Source organism: Nansenia antarctica (assembly GCF_963989245.1).
Source record: "Nansenia antarctica genome assembly, chromosome: 2".
NCBI classification, from domain to species: domain Eukaryota; kingdom Metazoa; phylum Chordata; class Actinopteri; order Argentiniformes; family Microstomatidae; genus Nansenia; species Nansenia antarctica.
Genome location: NC_137675.1, coordinates 9982960 through 10005262, shown reverse-complemented (window position 1 = coordinate 10005262; position 22303 = coordinate 9982960). Strand labels below are relative to the sequence as shown.

Genomic DNA, 22303 nt, shown 5'->3' with positions numbered 1-22303 from the left:
TAGAATGTTTCTCTGTCTGTATTATCCCTGCTATGTTCTAGAATATTCCTCTGTCTTCTCTCTCAGGTATGAGCTGAGTGAGGATGGTCTGAGGAAACAGCCCCAGCTATAGACGTCATAGAACCAGAACGAATCGAATTTAAAAAATGTGTTCTAAGTGTTGTAGTGAATTAGAACGCTCATTCTATCACGGCCAACCCAGAGAGAAGACCAAGAGGAGCTCCTAACCACAGAGTTCAGTCTCTAGAGTATGCAGTCTGCTATCTAACTCCCTCTAGCGTTTATAGTTCTATGTTCCTCTAGTGTTTTCTAACACTATGCGTCTTCATCCACATCCAGTGCCACAATCATCAGATCTGGAGCAAAGCGAACGTAGTTATCTGCCGTTTCCTTACAGTTGCATTTTAAACCCATACGGGGGCAAGTCTTTTTTGAGTTGTTTCCTTTTTTATTATTATTATTATTATTATTAACATGACTCGCAATTGTACAAAGCTTTTGATATTCATTTATACGCCTCGGTCGCAATGTTCTCAAACCCCTTTAAGAATGATTCAGTGCAATAAAGACTAAAGAAAGGGATTGTGTGGTCGTCGGAACGAATGAAAAGGAAAATGATTGACGACTGTAACAAAATATATTTTTCTCGCTGTGGCTGTTCTAGCAGATGTTGCTGCCTTGTTTTTATGGGGGGGGGGGCGATGATAATGTAATGTACAACATGTAAATATGTACAATGGTAAGAACAATAGAGAAGGTTTATAGGTTTAAGTTAGAAGAAGGGTTGTTTAGGGTTTTTTCGCTTGTTGGTCAAAATGACCATTTCATTTTTATGATTTATCAACAAACTTTCCAGTCTCCGAAGTTGAACTTTGAACTTTAGCAACGTGAACCTACCAAGTGTGTACCAAGTATAATGGGCCATCAAAGAGACACGTAATTTCATTTTATCGCCTATGTGGGTTTTAAGCCAAATATGTACGGATGTTTGCACACAATGTTTGCTTCTTTTCTTTTTTAAGGATTTTAGTCATCGACGTAAAGTACTTTTAGCAACAGTTACTAACCTAAACATCGCTTAGCTGGTCATATTATCACAGTCATATTCCAGACTTCATTCATTGTGACTTCTGATTTCCCAAATCTGAAAATCAGGAGGAAAGATCTTCTATGGGTGATGTATATTTCTCTGTCATGGTTTGTTGACGTCAATATACTGTACGTATCAGTCTTAATTCTGTTGTTATATGAACACATTTCAGCATGCACATCTTATTCAACATTATTGCTTGCACAACAACACAAAAATCACATGATAAAGAATTGATTATGATTGTTTTGGTTTACATTTATGGGGTTCACGGTTTATGAGTTGTGTCACCTATACCGGCATATCTATAACAAGCAACTACGAAAACACTGTTATGATCTTTATTGATCTGGTTATCACATTCAGCTTACTCTAAGTATATTGGAAAGCATCTTAGATTGTACCATGTTTAGACTAAAGTGGCTTGTTGTCTTCTGTATCACGTGTTCGTTGTTTAGTTTTCTCACTTCTATCCATTTCACCTTTATTATGTCTTGGTTCTTATTCTTCTTTTCTTTTCTTTCTTTTTTAAACAACATGTATGCGTACCGACCTAGAGTATAGTACCTATGTAAGCCATCCAATGAAAACTGCCTCTGGAGTCCACTTCCTCTTCCTGTTATGCACCGGCGTTGACTTCTCCATGTACTTTATTTATCTTGTGCCTTAAAGATCCACGAGTCAGATATTAAAAGATAAAAGACGCTTTTACAGTTTCCATGTTTGAGAATGTCTCCATGTGTTTTAAATAAATAAAGAGCTTTTGCTGGACGTGCGGCAACAAGCTGTATATATGACTTCTGCTTTGTGGAGTTAGTTTCTTCCGTCCGGCTCTAAGTAAAAGGTCTTCAGTTGAACCAGACTCAGGCATGGTCATCCATGTTTTCTCTCTGTCCGACTTCAGTTCCAACACTACAGCGTCACAATCCAAAAAGGGGTTATGTCACCTAGTGGACACTTGTAGTAACCCATGGTCAAAATACAAATCACTGCTCTGCAGTGAGCTACTGCAGTACACAGTGGTTCAATTAGACTGGTATTGTCGTCCCCCTTCTTTTCCAGTAGAACACCTTTGGGATGTGGTAGAACGGGAGATGCACAGCTTGAAAGTGCACCTGAACAATCGGGATTGCTCGATGCCATCGTGTCATCAGTTCAGTAATGGTAAATGCTCTATGTTTCACCCTTAATGCAGCATAGACCCACACCATGGTGTAGTGGCAGCACCGTCTGGTGGCTTTGAGATGAACATGTAGGAGGAGTATGTTTGTAAGAGTCTCTAGGCACAGAGGGAGGTCGACACAGAGGAACAGTTCAATAAAGGTGTTTTATTTGAGCACCAAGTTCAGCCACGCCCCAGGCTTTTCTCCCGACTCCCGATGACGTTGCTACGTCCCGGACAGCGCACGGCTGGTTCCGCCCGTCACGCCCGGCTGTGTGCTCCACTCCTCCTGCTGGGATCGGCTTGCGGGTGCTGCACAGCCTCTCTCTCTCTTTCTCTCTCGCTCTCTCAACCGGTTTTCACCGCCTCCTTCCTTCTCCCGAGGGAACAAACACACACAGGTTAGCAGAAGGAACTTCCTATAAGTGGACTTACAGAGTGAGCGTTCAACCGTTGGCTCCTGTTCTGTTTCTGGCGCCTGGCTGTCCTTGTTGCTCTTCTTGGAGCACTGTGCAAGACATGGCAATGATAGGCCTGTCTGTAATAACTGGAATTGGTACGACATAACTACGAAAAACATAGTTCCCATACAACGTATATAACCCAGACCAGACCAACGGGTCTGATTGGGATATATTCTCCTGGACTACACCCAGGATCTGGCTGATACTTTTCTTGGCCTGAACTATGACTTCCTTGGTACTCTCGTCAAGGCGGGTTTGGGAGTCACATCCAGCCCTAAGTGCCTGGGAACACTCCCTCAGAGAGGCCGCCGGTACATCCTCAGTTGACCTCCTGTCGGTGTCGGGGCTCCTCCAGGGGTGATGACGTCACCAAATCTGCTCCGCTGGTGGCAGAACCCATGTTGAAAAACTCTGCCAATTCACTCTGCAGGTTGCTGTAGAGCCTCAACGTGGCAATCTGCCTCCTGCTGGGATGTCCACCGGTCTGGTCGATGGAAGAGGCAGCGTCGTTATCTGTGCCTCCAGCCTGCACTGTGCTGTCCCCCTGCCCCCAGGGCCTGCCATGTCAGGTCCTTCACCTCTGCCACAAACATATCGACGATCTTGTTCGCCTCTGCATCACAATCATGGTCAAAAGCATTGTTGGCAGATGGTCCACTTCTTCTCTGGAGAATTCCAGCAACAGCCCTTGAGGCTTCTGTGTGAAACTCCCGATTATGGCAAGTTTGGCAAGGTACACCATAGCCTCAGAGGCTCCAGAAATAGCAGGGCTAATTCTGGTCTCCTCTGAGGAATGTGAGTCTCCCTCACAAGAGCCATCTCGGTTGTCGGTTTGGAATAGCGTCCTGTATTTTCAGCGCCACCACCCTGAGCATATCCGCTGTGTCCTGTCCACCTCCCAGTATCTCCTTGCAGCCATCCATGGTCTCAACTAGGGCGGCCATTACCTCACCTGTCAATGGAAGAATCTTCATACTTACCTTCTCCAGGGGTGGCGACACTGACGGACCCTGTTCGGTGACCCCAAACGCCTGGAGTGCTAGAAATCATGCGCATCATCTCCTCAGTGGCTGGCATGGCGTTCTTCCTCTCGGTCATCTCTGGCCAGGACTTCCCAGAAGGGGTGTAGGCCACGACCACCGAGGAGGCGGAGTTCAGCTGGCTGAGATTCCTCCACCAGAGCTCTGGTCAGTTCAGGTGAGGAAGATGTGTCATCACCCAGGGCCTGGAATACGGTGTCAGCTGTCACCCCAAAGAAGACCATGAGGGGGTCACTCACAGGGGAGCTCTGCAGGGACTTCTTGGAACTACAAACATAAACACAATATGTACACTACAGTCTGACATCTGAAACATTATGCCACACAATTAGTGTAGCTTACATTTTCTCTAAATATGTTTACATTTGTAAATAATGTCTCCTATTCCGGATGTAATGATAATGGTCCGAAGTTCTATTTCGCTTCAGTCTTAAACCTTGTCAGCCTAAAGAGGCCTAACAATGAGGGTCTTTCTATACTGGAGTTGATAAACCTTTCAAATTGTTTATCACAAAAATGTCCTCTAGGGGCACAAGTGAGTACAAACATGGGGCCTCCAAACTGAACTTCACTGGCAAAAGATGTTATGTATCCTATTACAGTTTAAATTCAATCTAAAAACAACAAAATGTCATTGAAATTGAAATGTCAATGTGGGTCACCTTAGAAAAGAATTTAAAAAAAAGAACAAAAAAGAACACAAGGAGGCTCAAACAATATCCAATTCAAGTTGTTGATTTACACCTGAACCACACAGGACATCCGCTTACTGCATGTTGTTAGGAAGGATGCTTTTAGCACGACCTATAGTCGCTATGTATTAGTGACCTACACATTAACCCATAAGGACCCACGGTAACACAGGTGTCACACATCCTTTAAATGTTCTGGAAAGTTCCTTATACAGCTTTATCCTTGATTTTAACTCATGAAGTCCCAAAGTGACACCTACTGAACATCAGGGCTGCCAAGTTTCACCAAAAGTTTGGAGTGAGATTTTTTGGTGGTGGAGCGACCCAAAACTGTGCACGTTTTGGCGGCAGCGGCCCCTCTCTCCCACCCAATTATTTGTGCTAGTTTCCTGCACTTTTACATGTTGTTCATAATAAACCAGCACAAGAAATGAAAATAATTAACATTTTATAAAACAAGACAACAATTCAGACAATATATCATATTTATGAAATCTTAATGAACAAATACAGTAGCCTACAGACTCTAAAAGAAAATTGGGCCCCATCAACAGGACTCAGCCCCTTGGTCAGCAGCAGAAAGACCTGTGGTCATCATCTTATATACAGTGCATTGCTCATAGATGTCTATCATGTTATACAGTAGGCTACATACCAGGGTTTTTCCTGGGTCCGAATGAGGCCTTGGTGGTTGATCTTGTGCAGCGCGGCCCATTTTTTTTTGAGGGACCCCCAATTGTTGTATTTGTATTGTAAATTGCAATGACTATTTATTATTACTATTGTAGGAGCCAGATATGGTCCTGTGATACGTGTTGTAATTCACTGTGTGGGCATGGGGTGGCGCTGTCACAATACCTGAGGCAGGTGTATATCAGGTAGCACATTTGTTGTTGTTGTCGTCAGGTGTTGACCCCGGAAGGGCAAATAGGTTTGACCGCAAGGGCGCTAAGTTTGTTATTGTTTGTACCAGTGATTAAGCCATTGATGGCACATAGTAACACAATAAATGTTTATTATGCAGCAAACCAACGACTACGGATCTTATATAACCAACAGCAACACATCAAATTTAGGACGCACGGCGCGTCAACCGGACAATCCGTCGGGTTAGCATCTCAGTAGCAAGTAGTAGACTATGCTCCTTTAACAATTATTATTAATGTACCTGGTTATGTTACAGTAGAGAAACAAAAAACAGTTACCAAAACTGAGTATTTACTAGCTAAGATTGGCAAAAGATTGGCGTGGTGCAACCGAAATTAGTAAATAACTAGTTTGAAACTAGCTAGTAACAACTAGGGGTTTAGTAACTACTGCATGCCTGCATTTAGTAATGACTTACGCCAAATTGGTGCAACCCAGTCCAGTAGGCTACCAGATACGATGTTGTAATGTATGCACATATTTTGCTACCACGGTTGCCAGATGGAATTGACAATGTCCAGCCCAACCAGTCTAAAAGCTGCCGAATCCACCCGTCCAGTGTGACCAAAAGTAGCCCAATCTGGCAACACTGCTTGCTACGTTCTTGCAGCTCGCGTGAACACAGGTTCTTCCATCAGCGCTCGCCTGCCGCTTCGATTGCAGACTCAAGTTAACGCGCGTGCAGAAAGATGCCACGAAACTCAAGTCCCATAAAACAAATTGTTATTTCTCGCCGTGAGAAATAGAGATGCGGCGTGAGAGCGTGAGAACTGGTTGAAATGCGTGAGTCTCACGGTGATTGCGTGAGACTTGGCAGCTCTGCTAGCTAATAAGCTAACACTTGTTTGGCTAGTGTAGTAAACACACACACAGACACACACAATAACTTGTGAACAACACAACAAACAAAACCACGCTAAGTCAGCTAACAAAAACAAACAAGCTTCTAATAAAGCTAGCTAGTTAACAAGCTAACACCTGTGTGGCCTAGTAAACACTCCCTAATACAGTGAGTAAATAACGCATTACAACTCGATACATATGGCAGACCTTAGTATCATACTATAGTGTATTATATCCTCGGCCACTGGCTGGTTTTGTGGCGCTGTTCCGACTTTCAGTACTTCAGCAAACGAACTAGTCTCCGAAGACTAGAAGAAGTCTGGCAAACGCATTGCTTTCAGACAGTTTTCACTGATCACTGTTTATTTTAATTCTCGAATTGCTATGAGAGAATAATAGTATACTTTTATACTTCAGCTCCTACATGAACTAAAAAGGACACGTAACCTAGATGAACACTAACACTATGCTCTAGTAGTCTACCATCTGAACCACAAAAACGTTATCAGAAGTGGGGTTCGAACCCACGCCTCCAGTCTCAAGGAACCAACTCTTGAGACTGGCGCCTTAGACCTCTCGGCCATCCCGACAATTGTAAATCAATTAAAGAACTGAGCTGAATAAGACATTAAACCTTTACTGTCACACCAGACAGACACGATAATACAACAGCTGTATACACTTGCTATACGTGTAATTACCTGAATATATCTGGCAAATGATATGTTTTATAATATGACAAGCACACATGCCATTGAGTAGACTATGAACCGAAGGAATGTACAGCTGAATGAGCATATGAATGTGCAATAACACTATGTGCAATATGACAACCCTCGGGTACATAAGGTTCAGAGATAGGAAATGTTAGGATATGTATAGCATAGCATAGAGTACAGCACAGTGTTTTATTTGTATAGTATAGTGGATAGTGTATATAGCCTTTATTTATGTAAACCAGCTCTTTTCCCTTGTTGTTTTTAGTTTTTTTTTCCTAGCACCAGGGGAGCCCCCCCTCCCAAATGTCGTTGTATGGTACCTGTACTATATCAATGACAATAAAGACCATTCATTCATTCATTCATTCATTCATTCATTCATTCATTCATTCATTCATTCATTCATTCATATGGATAGGCTATAGACAGTTCCAGTTGTAATCAAAGTCATGGTGATTAGCATTGTTAGCAGCAGGCCCTTCTAACTGAGCTACATCGAGCCACTGACTATGCTGTATGTTCTTGTTAATAATAATAATAAATTATATTTATATAGCGCTTGTTAGAGACCATGCAGTGTTATGGTACCTTGAGGTTGAACTCGATGTTATAATAATGTATCTTACAGAACATTGAATGAGTCAACATTGCTAACACCTGCCATGCTCTACTTAAAATGTGTCAGCAGTGGGGTTCGAACCCACGCCTCCATTCGGAGACCAGAATACTCCTTTATCAGGAAGGACTTACACCTTGAGTCTGGCGCCTTTTTTTTTTTTTTTTTATCTTTTATTATAAAAATATTCTTTTAAATACAATCATAGCTATACATATTCATACATGTTCATTTTATAGCCTTCATTGTATTCTAATTCAAATAAAATAAATTAAAAACCAATAAATAAAAACAAAACACACCCATACCATTTTGGTATGAGATGCATCCATCTATTATTCCGTCAGTCCTTCATAACCAAAATAACCCTTTAACATAAATCAATAACAAATGAATGCAACAAAAAAACATCTTCAAAAATCTAAATCAAACTCCAACCCTCCATCCACCCCCACCCTTATAAACCCACAATCCCTAATAAACAACTTCTCAAAATCTTTTTGCCCTGTCTTGTGCATCAGTCCCACATTCTTCCTGACCAATCCCTCAAAGACTTTCCACACCGTTATCCACTTTCCCTCAAATCTTGCTAAATTTCTCCTCAAATAAATTTCACCAAAAGTTTGGAGTGAGATTTTTTGGCGGTGGAGCGACCCAAAACTGTGCACGTTTTGGCAGCGGCGGCCCCTCTCTCCCACCCAATTATTTGTGCTAGTTTCCTGCAATTTTACATGTTGTTCATAATAAACCAGCACAAGAAATGAAAATAATAAATAATAACATTTTATAAAACAAGAAAGAAATTCAGACAATATATCATATTTATGAAATCTTAATAAACAAATACAGTAGCCTACAGACTCTAAAAGAAAAATTGGCCCCATCAACAGGACTCAGCCCCTTGGTCAGCAGCAGAAAGACCCGTGGTCATCATGTTATTATACAGTGCATTGCTCATAGATGGCTATCATGTTATACAGTACATACCAGGGGTTTTTCTGGGTCAGAATGAGGGCTTGGTGGGTGATTTTTTTTTGGGAGGGACCCCCAATTGTTGTATTTGTATTGTAAATTGTAATTATTAATTATTATTATTATTATTATTAATCAGTGTTGCCACAGTTACTTTGAAAAAGTATTCTGATTACTGATTACTGATTACTCCTTTAAAAAGTAATCTAGTTACTTTACTGATTACTTGATTTTAAAAGTAACTAAGTTAGATTACTAGTTACTTTTTTAGTTACTATTGGCAGCTGCCTAGGCACCTGACCCCCCCCCCCCCCCCCGCAACATAAAAATGAAAACTGGTTTTGCCAAAACTCACTTTATTTTAACAGTAACTTAAATTACATAATTAAACTTTAAACAATAACTTAAAACAACAAAATAAAGAGTCTTTCTTTGCCTCACCCAACATAAATACTTGTTTTTAAACAATAAAATAAATATAATCTTTATTTAACAGTAACTAGCAAGGAGTGGTTTCACAAAACCTAAAACCTACCCTGACCATTCAGATATGATCCTAATATAATCCTAATCCTAAACTGGGTGAGTCTTATCAATTTATTTTATCAATGATCAACATTTATGTTCTTGTCATCCTTTGCTGACACAAACTCAAAATAATCCTTATATTTCCAGCTATTTAACGCATATCTCTGTTCTCGCTCCATTGTGTAGGCTACGCTTCTGTTTACACTGTGCAATCAGCGTGGTGATACACGTGAGCGATTCTGCTGCAATCTCGCGATAGTCGAGAGCCGTTTTTTGCGGGCATGGCCTTCCATAGTAACCTCGTGTTGAAAACGTGGGCACTGACGTCACTCCCCAAGACGCGAGAAATGTTTGTTTACTATCGAACATTACAAAGAAATACTGCATTTAGCCTAAGTTATGAGGTAGTAACGCAATAGTAACGCACAGCCACTTGAATAAGTAACTTTAATCCGATTACTGATTTGGAAATAGTATCGCGTTAGAATACTCGTTACTGGGAAAAGTATTCAGATTAGAGTATCGCGTTACTTAGTATCGCGTTACCGGCATCACTGTTATTAATGTACCTGGTTATGTTACAGTAGAGAAACAAAAAACAGTTACCAAAACGGAGTATTTACTAGCTAAGATTGGCAAAAGATTGGCGTGGTGCAACCGAAATTAGTAAACAACTAGTTTGAAACTAACTAGTAACAACTAGGGGTTTAGTAACTACTAAATGCCTGCATTTAGTAATGACTTACGCCATATTGGTAATAAGTTGTTATTTCTCGCCGTGAGAAATAGAGATGCGGCGTGAGAGCGTGAGAACTGGTTGAAATGCGTGAGTCTCACGGTGATTGCGTGAGACTTGGCAGCCCTGTGAACATCCTGATGGGTCATGTGACAGGTCATTTTTTGTCTTCCCATAACAACATTTCCAAGATGGCTGTGCCAGGTTGTCACAGATCTGACAGAATTAGCTGCATTTAAAAAGCTTGTTTTTCGTTGCTAAAGGTAAGATTCACCCATTTAAGAATTATAATGCTTGCATAACATGTCCTTTATTATATTTAACCTGTCAACCTGTCTTTTCTACACCTGTGTGTTCCTCACACTATGAATGAATGAATGAATGAATGAATGAATGAATGAATGAATGAATGAATGGACTTTAATGTCATTGCTACAGTACAGGTACCAAACAACGGAATTTAGGAGGGGTGGCTCCCCTGGTGTTAGGAAAGGGAAAAAAAAATAAAATAAAAAGCTTTTAGAAAAAAAAATCACAAGGGAAGGAGCTGGTTTACATAAATAAAGGCTATGTACACTATCCACTGTACTATACTGTACAGACAGACGACTAGGGTTGTCATATTGCACAATAGTATTATTCCACATTTATTTAAAGTGTCGCAGTTTGCAGGCTTGAAATGTACATGTTTGTGCCTCAACACTACACCTGATTTTTTTTTTTTTCAGTCCAGCAGCTGCCATCAATCCGTCCAGACTGTCCAGGGCCCAGAACCTAGGTCTTTGCTGTGTTCAGGGCCTGGACGGCCCTGTGGTAGAAGCTGTTCTTCAGTCTGTTTGTCCTTGCGGCCAGGGTCCTGAACCGCCTTTTCGAGGGCAGCCTGGTAAAGTGTTCGTACCCAGGGTGGGTCGGGTCCCTGGAGATCTTGGAGGCCTTCCTGAGACAGCGTGTGTTGTACAGCTCTTCCAGAGAGGGGAGGGGGGCGCCGGTGATCTTCTGTGCTGTTCTCACGACTCTCTGTAGCGCATTTCTCTCCGCTGTTGTGCAGCTGGAGAACCAGTTGCAGATACCGTAGGTGAGGATGCTCTCCACTGCGCCGCGGTAGAAGGTCACCAGTATCTCCTGCTTGCTGTGTTCCTTCCTGAGGACTCTCAGGGTGTATAGCCGCTGTTGTGCGCTCTTGATGGTGTCTTTTGTGTTGTCCTTCCAGGTCAGGTCATCCCGCATGTGCATGAATGTAGACAAGGGAGAGAAAACACTGATGTAACTTTTCTCTTACCGCTTCATCACGTATCAAAGCCAAGATCGGCTATAGCATATCAGTTACAGCACTGTGTTCATTCATCTGAGAGGCCTCAGAGTCCTGTTAGGTCTACAGTAGAGTGTACACACACACACACACACACACACACACACACACACACACACACACACACACACAAGACTGTGGTTCTGCTTAAGTAGGGTATCACTTCATCTGCTCATGATAGATTGCTAAACAAACAACTTCACTTTTCTAATTCCCATTCCTAGGATTCAGTTTGTTCCTTGTGCTTAGGACTGAGTTGTGGCTATAAACATGTTGTTTATATAGTTGGCTTCTACTGGGTCATGACAAATAAGCATGTGTAAACCACTATTATTATATTCCATGTAGAATGGAATGGAGTAGCCTACAATGTGTGGACACTGGGACTTCTCACAGCCCACCAGTAGAGGGAAGCACCCCACAGGCCAAAAGCGTCTACTAAACATTTTACATTTAAATTTTAAATTTTTGGCATTTAGCAGACACCTTATTCCAAAGCTTACAATCAATACATTCGACTAAGTAGACACATTAAAGCTAGACACATCAATAATAGGAAAGAAGTACGACCTGTTCAATACAATCAGATATACTTTATTTATGTGTAGGGTAATGTAATGTGTGGGGGCAACTCCCGACTCCCGACAACTCCCGACTAGGGTTGCCAGATGGACTCTGTTTTTTTTGGGTGGAATTACAAAACACATTACCCGTTTAGTGAGGTACTCTTTAATAAAGGTACCGTCCAAGAAGGGTTTTCTGTGCTGGGCGATGAGCTGGTCTACCTCGTAGCTAGCAATTGTGGCATTTTCCTGCCTTTGTTGGCACAACAAAAATTACTGCTGTAGAGTTAACAGGCTAGTTGTCAGATGTTTAACTTTCTGAAAAACTACATTTTTGCCTGACATTTTCGGCACTCACTTGCTATTTTCCATCCTATTGGTTCCGCCATGTTCGACCCTTCATGTTTTTTGTTTTTTTTTAAACTGAGGTAAACGTTTTCACCGATAGGAAATCATTGCTACGGTCGGTCTAGTCGTTCTGCAAAATGGTAGCAACACCTAGTGTTGAAACTAAGAAGTCCAATGCACATACATTGCAATTTATTTTTAAAGACTATTTTCTTCTGGGCCATATTCCGTTTATTTTTTAAATTCATGCCAGGCCGCATGAAAACGGGCAACCACAGGCCGTAGTTTGCCCACCCCGGCTTTAGATTATAGTATGTAGGTGCCAGTTGCATAGGGCTGACATGAAGACCGTGTTTGAGAGCATGTTTCCAGTGATGTATTCCATCTTAAAAAAAGTGAATACATTTGCATATGCGATGCCTCATAAGGCCACAGCTGCGCCTTCAGAAATAGTAATGAATGTGTCGGTATTGGAGAGGTCATTGTCAATGGTGTGTCAGTGTGTTGGTGATGACTGACTCATCAGGTGTGAGATTGGATTTCACCGCCTCTGACCCACATCCTGATTGCATCCGGCTGTTGGGGTCAGGGAGGTGCGTCTCTGAAATCAAACTATTGTACTCCTGTCCCATACACCTCCACTCAGCTCACATGGAGCGCTGCAATCCTAGAACACAAGCTGTACTAGTGGTAGAGTTCTGAAGTTCTAGAACACAAGATAGTTCTAATAGTAGTGTTCTGTTGTTCTAGAACACAAGATGTAGTAGTACATCGGCACAAGGCAAAGGACTGTCCCCCCCACACCATCCCCACTGCATTAATACTATATACATGTATATATTATCTCTACCTGTTTACTTGATCACTACCTACTTGACTCTATACTGCTATATATATATATATATATATATATATATATATATATATGTGTGTTACATCTCACTGCAACCTGCACAGTGTTTTTGCACAACCTGATTCGTACTTGAACTTATCGTAATGTTGATTACATCAATGATGTTGATATGATGATTTGCATTCTGCTGCTATTAAATATTGTATTATTGCTGATATGCACTCTGCTGCTACTACTTTACTCTTGTTGATTGCTGATTGTTGTTTTATATACTGTTTATGTTATTATTGTTATTATGTATTCTGCTTCAATGCCAATGTCTAATGAACCTGACCCCAAGAATTTTACTCTGTGCATCCTTACATTGATGTAATAAAAGCGATTCTGATTCTGGTAGTAGTAGTGGTAGTAGTGGTAGTGGTAGTGGTAGTAGTGGTAGTAGTGGTAGTGGTAGTGGTAGTGGTAGTGGTAGTGGTAGTAGTAGTGGTAGTGGTAGTGGTAGTGGTAGTAGTAGTAGTAGTAGTAGTAGTAGTAGTAGTAGTAGTAGTAGTAGTAGTAGTAGTAGTAGAAGTAGTAGTAGTAGTGGTAGTAGTGGTAGTGGTAGTAGTAGTAGTAGTAGTAGTAGTAGTAGTAGTAGTAGTAGTAGTAGTAGTAGTAGTAGTAGTAGTAGTGGTAGTAGTGGTAGTGGTAGTGGTAGTGGTAGTAGTGGTAGTAGTGGTAGTGTTCTGTAGAATACAATAATCCTCTTGATGTTAACATTTGTTAACATCAAGCCAAGACGCTGTAATATGAACAGATGTGATGTGTTGTTGTGTGACGTGAGTGAACCTGTGGGGCTGTCATCTGTCAAGGAATGATGAGTGGGGTTGCCCAGCCCTGGGGTATTCTAGAGAGGGGGAGGGAGGTAGAGAGAGAGGGAGGGCGGTGACGCTGGAAAGAGAGGAGGAGAGAGTGAGTTTACTCTGGGATTTACAAGGCAGGATACTGTCAAATGAGATTACTTTAAACAATCCCCTGTAGCATACTGTACACACAATGGCTTTACTGAAGGTAGCTCATCTGATGTTGATTCTCGGCATTCTATAGCCATAACGTTCTATACTCTATCCAGCCTAAGCATTCTATTGATTATAAATCATTCAACTGTACACACTACCCTCCATTGATCATCAAAGTGAAACTAGTAATATGTACATTGTATAACCGCGATATCACAATTCAGTTCGATCCCGAGAGAGAGAGAGAGAGAGAGAGAGAGAGAGAGAGAGAGAGATGTAAGGCGATCAACTTCTCCAGAATTGAGTTAATTGAGTCGTCACTTACAAGCGAGTTCGTTTCATCTCAACGAGACGTCCTTGATATAACTTCTTAAGATAAAATGATCCAATCAAATATTAGGCACCACTACTGAACTGTTCTTTAAGAGAATATTTATTCAAGCACATCAGCAAGCAATAATAGTTCATTTCCATGGAAAAGGGGTCCCATCTAGTTTCACCTCCGCAGGCCAGTATCAGCTAGCCGTCAATAGGTTAACTGCAGAAGCTTCACCAGACAAGAACCCAGTTTCGCCTTGGTACATAGCAGTGGCGGCTGGTGATAAACATTTTGGGTGGGGCACAGGTTATGGGGGCATGCTCCACGGGGAAGAATATCAACTTTAAAATCTGGATTTACAGTCGATTTTAGCATGAGAATATATATATAACTTAATTATTTTTATATATAACTTTATTAAAGGGCAAACTGCAAACACAACAAAAATATAATGCACAACAACACAAATCAACTGGAATAGTCTTTGTTAGCAGAGTAGACCTAATGTTAACAGAATGGACTTATACCCTTTGTCTATCTGTGCAGCGGTAAGGTGAATAATTCTAGCAGTACTGTCCAGACAGTTGTCTTGTTTAGCCATTCAACTAGGCATTATTTATTCAATGGAGAAAGACATGGAACACAATGCAATTGTGATAATAAATGTGTTCTTTGTTACTTCTTTAATTTAATTAAAGTGTACCTTTCTATTATCATACAATATTTCCTTGAACATGTAAACTCTATAATCATACAGTTGTCTTTCTATTAGTTGTCTCTGTCATACTGAACTGTTTGTTATCATCCTGAACTATCTCTGTTGCTCACCTCACCATTCATTCATTCATTCTGTCTCTATTGCTCTCCTCTCCTGTTGTCTGTCTCTCTGTTGCTCTCCTCTCCTGTTGTCTGTCCGAATATCGGTTGTTAAGTCGCGACGTGTTTCCGGGTCCAAAGTTGGCTGAGGCGCTGTCTTCGAAATGCCGCAATAATAATAATAAATTTTATTTATATAGCGCTTTTCCGAGGCTCAAATACCCTGACAATATGGGGAAAACGGGAAAGTGCTGTGTCCCTTGTTATATGAATAGATCCGAGTCTAAAAAACGATTAAACTGTCATTCTACCGCTGTAGTACGCTGGTATTCTGGTGCGGAGAATTTCTGGTTTGGACCCGGAAATTGCAAAACGTCACGTTTGACGTCAGACTTAACAACCGGATATTCAGGGCTCTCAAGTCTCACGCATTTTTTTATTTTTACTACCCCTAGTGGTAGTGGCCCTAGGCTGCAGCCTAGGTAAGCCTATAATCTGCGCATGCTCTGGGCGCATTTTTTGCGCCCCGACCGAGAAATAGGAGACAGCAAATTGGAGCGCTGCTACAGCTCACGTGTAAGCCAAAAGTATTTGGACTGCCATAGACTGCCATTCGGCCGGCGTCCCCGACTCCCTACCCTATGTATTTTCACAGTGAATTTTACACACACACAGATAAAATGTTTATTGTATTGGAGGATTTTTAATGAATGCTGATAGGCGCCGACAGAATAGCAGCCGCATTTTATGAATAAACAATGTTTACTTTTAAAAAACTTTTACAAGTAGCAACTAGGAAGTGGGGGCGCTTTGGAAGGTGGGGGCGGCTCCCTAGCGCCCTCTATTGGCCAGCCGCCACTGGTACATAGTCTTTATACATTTGATTTAACATTTTGGGCTTGGCTGTCCCTCCTCCCCCTATCTGGTAGTTTTTAATTGTCAGCATTAAATCTGTTGCAGCTGTGACCATTTGATTTGTAAGCAAGTGTTTTAATTAGTTATGTGGCCTTCAACTCTTTTCGGTGTGTGTGCGTGTGCACTGGTGTGTTATCTTCTTCTGGCCCCCCGGCCGTTAGTCATGGTGATCCACCTGTGTGAGCACTGAGCAGCCTAGTCTTGCGCAACGTTAGACACAAACATTCTGTTATGTTTTTAAGAAATCAGTAAGCATATGCACACAGTTATATTTTTAGGATGAACAGACATTTTTATACAGTTAATTCTACGTGCGTTCTAAAGCACTAATTGGCCAGTTATTTGATCTTCAAACCCAGTGGCGCCAGCAGGATTCGATTTCATAGTACGCACAGAAACGTAAAAAACGTTGCAGAAATAGCGCAGACTAACCTACAATATACATAGGTTGAATGATTGTATCACCTATTCATAGTTTTCAGTCACGTGACTGGCACAGAGCCCTGGCGGCCAAAACATAGTGGAAACTCCGTAGAACTGCAGCACTGACCTGTCATTAACCACCTGTTTCAAGCAACAATTATTTAGATCACCTCTCAAAAGAAGAAAAACAAAGATATGTGAACAAACTACACATTTTAGACACTTGCGATCCATATAGAGCACCCGCCGCAGTATTTCAATCACTAAAAACAGCGAAGTCGCTGCCAGAGCTGCAGTTCGGTGATGTCTACATATATCTAGTGGAGAATCCTTCCCCTCACACTGCCGCCAGGATGAAAGCGTACAAAAGTACAGACAGTTATCTGTTAGATCTGGATGGGTCAATAATGCTAATGTTAGATCTGGATGGGTCAATAATGCTAATGTTAGCTAGCTAGCTAAAGGACCTACACAACCAACTCCAAGCTGGTAGCATCCACAACAACAAACCATGTCAGAACGATTATGCAAAGGTAATGACTAAAAATAGAATAACTAGGCTAGTCAAAGTCAAAGTCAACTTTATTGTCAATCCAATATATGTACAGACACAAGATTAGAAAATAACTATATATACAAAAAATACTAGATAAAAGATTTGAAATGTGCGGTACAATGTACAGGGGTGGAATACAATATGAACAATGACAATAGTGCAATAGTGATAATTGGCTCAGTATAATCGAGTAAAGTGGCTAAGTAAATAATTAAAATCATCAGTGTTTACTTGAGCTTAATCTTCTCCTCTGAGTTTTTCTTTTTCTGACGGAATTCTGTAGAAGCCCAACCCAGGGTCATCTCCTCATCGGTTAGTGCACCCGATTGCACAGCAACTATCCAGCATTTTGTCAAACAACTAATTACTTCTGTAAAAACCTGATAAAATAGCTGGCAGGCAGCGGAAGAAAGATTTGTTTTGCCCGCCAGGTGGGCGTTCCCCTTATGCCGTGACGACCTCGAAACACAGATGAAAACAGCCCAGGTGACAGCGCATGCGCACCTAACACATGGGGAAAACAAAGGGCCTATTTGGTGACACTGTGACAGCGCACCAATACATAGGCTAGCACCGAAACGAGAGTTTTGCACTCACTTTAGGCCTACAACACACACAGCAGCATACACGTTTCAACGACCAGATATGTGACAATATAGGCTAGCCCAGACAGAAGCCGCTGCACCACTTAACAATAAAAGCAAGACCAAACCAATCCGACTGGCAATAAAATCATAAAATGTTCCTACCTATTTGAAGTGAAGTCTGCGCCTCCCCGTTGCATCAAACTCCAGCAGAATGGCCTCCGCATCAATAGGAATATCATGATGTATATTCATAAGGGGAAGTCCACTCAGTCTCTTGCCTGTCATGCTGTTCCGGAGATATGTCTTCAAGCGACGTAAACAGCTGAATGAACGCTCCGCACTGGCAGTGGACACGGGCATTGTTAGGAGAACCTTCATGACAGTATGCAGGTTGGGGTAGAAGTCTGCGGTCAGTCTCAGAACTTGGAGGATGTCACTGGTGACAGGTGTATCATGCGGCCTGTTGCGCTCCCTCCACAGATTAAGCTCCATATCTGCAGTGTCAACACTGGGCATCAGCGCACCATACTCCTCCTTGATCTCCCTCCATAAACTGTCCGTCAACAGTGGCAATTTGTCGGGTAGAAGGTACTGGGCTTTAAGACGTGGCAGTGCAAGGCATACTCTGTCTCTCACCTCTGTGGTCAGGTGGTCGATGAACGGAAAGAAAATGGTTCTTTTCCAGTACTCTTGTGGGTTTTCTGCAGGTGTGTTAGACCTGTGGGCTTGTCTTTTGGCGATGCGAGGCAGTGAAGGGACAACATCAACAATCGCAGCCAGAGAGCATGTTTTTCCCCATATGTCGCTGTATGTGGAGTCATCTCTTTTGTGCTCAAGCACACTCACAAGATCCGTGGCCATTTGAGCGGCCATAGGTAGCTCGCATTTTGGATTCTGTAAGCCATTACTCAGCGGTGTCAGGCAGTGAAGAAGCTCCTGAGTAATGATTAGACAGACGATGAATTCAAAGGTCTCCATGGCCCGAGTGAGGGAGGATGCTGTGGAGCTGTATTTGGCGTCAGTGTCTGTTTTCAGCTCAGCCAGTGTGGTTAACACGTCCTCGTAGTTTTCGATTATAGTAGACAGACACATATCATGCTGAGACCAGCGGGTATCAGAGAACTTTTGGAGGCGTTTTTTGCTGCTACTGTTGCTCAGTAAGCACTGCAAGCGCTTTGGGGAGGCTGTGATGAAGGTTACTATCTCTCGACTTGTTTGCAGAGTATTGCGGACCACAGGGATTTTCGTTGAGTGCACAATCGCTAGGTTTAGCGCATGATTTCTACAGTGCACATAGACGGCAGCAGGGTACTGTACTCTGATGCGCGCCTGAACGCCTCGCACCTTCCCACTGACATTCCCAGCGCCGTCATACCCCTGTCCAACCATACGAGCAGGATCCAGATCCAGTTCTCTTAATCGGTTTAACAGAAGTTGGGTCAAGGTCTCGCCTGTTGTGTCAGCAGTAGAAAAAAATCCCCAAAAATCCTCTCGCACAGAGTAGCTGCAATCAAAACAGTCCACGTATCTTACTACGAGAGCTACTTGTTCAACGTTGCTTATATCAGCAGTCTCATCAGCCAATAAGGTGAACCACTTGGCATCCCTGCATTTGTTGAGAATTTTGTCTTGAATCTGTTTCCCACATAGTTCAATCAACTCGTTCTGGATTTGATGACTAAAGTACTTTGCGTTACTTGGTGCATTTTCGAAATATTCTTTCAGATTCTCATCTCCTTCAGCACGGTATTTCAGAAGCGCCTGGAAATTACTTCGCTCATCAGTGTGGCCTCGAATGGGTATATTTTGCTGTCCGCAAACAGCAATTAGATCGATGACTGCTTTCAGTCCATGTTTATTGCGCTCTACTGCTTGTTGGTGTGAGCGATCTAATTTGGAATAGATAGACTGGCTCTTTCCCGAAGCAACATCAACAAATTCACCTGCTCGCAGTTGGGCACTAATGTGAGCTGGAGTTGACAAGTGTCTTGAAACTATTTTCTTTGCATTACTCCAGTCAGTAAGTGGCTTCGTTCTCAGAATCATGTCTCCTGATGAGAAAAGCATGCAAGCTACACAAAAAACGCCATCAACGCTTTTACTGTAACGCAGAGTGGGGTAAATGCTCTCATCAAAAAACTCCTCCGGTATTTTCCGTTGCTTCCCACATATTACCCTACATGGGGGTATCCAACCTCTGGGAGGCTTGAATCTCGTCTGTAACATTTTCAGTTTTACAGAGTCTGATGTCGTTTTCAGTTCACCAATGACACAGCCAATGTCATCTTCAGAGCCAGCACATACAACCTCATACCTCTGCTGCTGTGTGTCCTCGGGGCTCGGCCTAGCTACACAGCTAGCTACCGTAGGGGGCTCGTCACCATGTAGCTGACTGCTGCTGGCGCCTTCGCTGGTGTTCTCTTCGCATATTTTTATTTTCTTCCCTCTCCCAAATGCCTGAAGAAGGCTCAACTGTCTTTTGGACATTTTCACATCAAATCAGACACTAGACAGCTAATTAGGAAGCTAGTTGAGCTAGTTGAAAATAATTTTAGCGCCAGAAATTAGTGACAAGTCAAATCAAATGACAGTGACGTAAGCACCAATCATTGGCCTTTATGTTTACAAACAACAAACTAATGAGTGATTGGCTGAACGCAACGTGAAAGAGTTTATTAGGGGGTGTTCACACTTGACTTATTTTTTAAGAAAAAAGCGTGGCCTTCAGCGCCTTTTTACATACAACCCTATGGGAAAAGGGAAAAAGCGGCCGCCTTTTAAAAAGCGTGAGAAAAGCGCAGCTGCCTTTTAACTTTTCAGAAAGGCACTGTGTGATGTCAAGCGCCTTTCTGACAGCTGACCAATCAGGACGAGGAGAATAGATACGCGTGTACCTTCCCTAGTAACCTACTTCCTAGCTACCGGTGCTCCGAGACGTCAGACCCATCAAGATGGACAAAAACAATGCTGCACTACCAGTTGAACAACTCGTGATTGCTACTGGTGTTTCATAACGTGGTTCCAGTGTTAGCAGCATTCGGCAGAAATCTTCATTTTCCGCAACACTGTTGCAAATATACCCAGTTCAACACAACACAAAATACATATAATTATTAAGCACGTTTATTACAGAAAAAAAAAATCCTTTAAAAAATGTTTTACGCACAGTGCGTACAGGATTCCGGCTGCCGGCGCCACTGTACTGAGTGACCATCAATTTGGATTTAGAGCAAATTGATCCACTACAATGGCAGTGATGGAATTGATTGAAAAAATATCCACAACAATTGAAAGTAAAGATTATACTGTAGGGATATTCATAGATCTAAAGAAGGCATTTGATACTATTGATCATAGATTATTAATAAGAAAACTTGATAGATATGGAATTAGAGGGATAGCAAATTTATGGATTAGAAACTATCTTGATAATAGACACCAGTATGTACAAATAAACAATGATAAATCTGAACTGCTAAGGGTCACATGGGGGTCCCACAAGGTTCAGTGCTGGGTCCAAAGCTGTTTATTTTGTACATCAATGATATTTGCAATGTGTCCAAGTTGTTAAATTTTGTTTTGTTTGCAGATGATACAAATTTATTTTGTTCTGGCAAAGATTTGGGGCAGCTTCTGGATACAGTGGAAACGGAACTAAAAACTATAAAACGATGGTTTGACACAAACAAGTTGTCATTGAACTTAGAAAAAACTAAACGTATGATATTTGGAAATTGAAAAATTAATAGTCAAGTACAAATCAAGATAGATAATGTTGAAATTGAAAGAGTTTATGAAAACAAATTTTTGGGAGTTGTTATAGACCACAAACTATGTTGGAAAACACACATAAACTACTTAAAGACTAAAATATCAAATTCTATTGCAATACTGAATAAAACGAAAGACATACTTAATCCAAATTCATTACACATATTGTACCGTTCTCTAATAGTTCCATACATAACTTACTGTGTGGAAGTGTGGGGAAACACATACAAAACAATCACAAATCCAATGTATTTACTACAGAAAAGAGCTATACGAATTATAAACAGAGCTGCCTATCAAGAACCAACTAACAAATTATTCATAAACACCTATGATCTCAAATTTAAAGAATTGGTGGACTTCAAAATGGCACAAGTAATGTATAAAGTAAAAAAATAAGATGCTTCCAGACTGTATCCAGAGACTATTTCAAGTTAGACAGAGTAATTACGAACTCAGAGGAATAGGTATGTTTATGAAAACAAAGATTAGAACAAATGCAAAACAAAGATGTATAACAGTTAAAGGAGTTAATTTATGGAATACTTTTGAAAAGGAAATGACAATGTGTAGTACACTAAAAGGATTTTAAAAAATATTTAAAAATAAGATGATTAACAAGTATAAAACAGAGGTTTAAATATAGTTTTTGTTTGGTATTTTTTGAACTTTTTGTTGACATGCGTAAGTGACATTTTGTTTATAAAAGTTTCAATGTTTTGATTATGCATTCATGGGGGGACATGCATACATGTAACAAGGGTAGGCGCAATAAGCCACGGCTTCAGACTACACCTTTTTGGTCCTGGTGTTATGAATTGTGACTGTGTACATTGTTTTATTTTTATTTTTTATATCTGTATTGTGAATTGCATAGGGGACCAAAATAAACATTCTCAATCAAGATGACGGCGCGAGCCGATCGTATTTCGCGGTAGCGCTCCTTGGGTGCGTTCGTACATTTGCTCTGAGAGCGCCGGAACGCACAATGGGTTCAACGTCATAAACGGACCAAGTAATTTGATTGGACAACAGGCATTCCATGAGTGCTGATCA

At 41.5% G+C, this 22303-nt stretch overlaps 1 protein-coding gene across 1 annotated transcript in view; it reads left to right on the top strand.

Moving 5' to 3' along the window:
* The window catches only part of esyt2a (extended synaptotagmin-like protein 2a), a 46515-nt gene extending 44384 nt beyond the window's left edge, over positions 1 to 2131 (top strand). The window contains exon 23 of the mRNA XM_080523670.1: positions 67 to 2131. Within this exon, the coding sequence (XP_080379796.1) occupies positions 67 to 112 (46 nt within the window). The 3' untranslated portion in view covers positions 113 to 2131. The remainder of the gene's footprint in view (positions 1 to 66) is intronic.
* The last annotated feature ends 20172 nt before the right edge of the window (positions 2132 to 22303 follow it).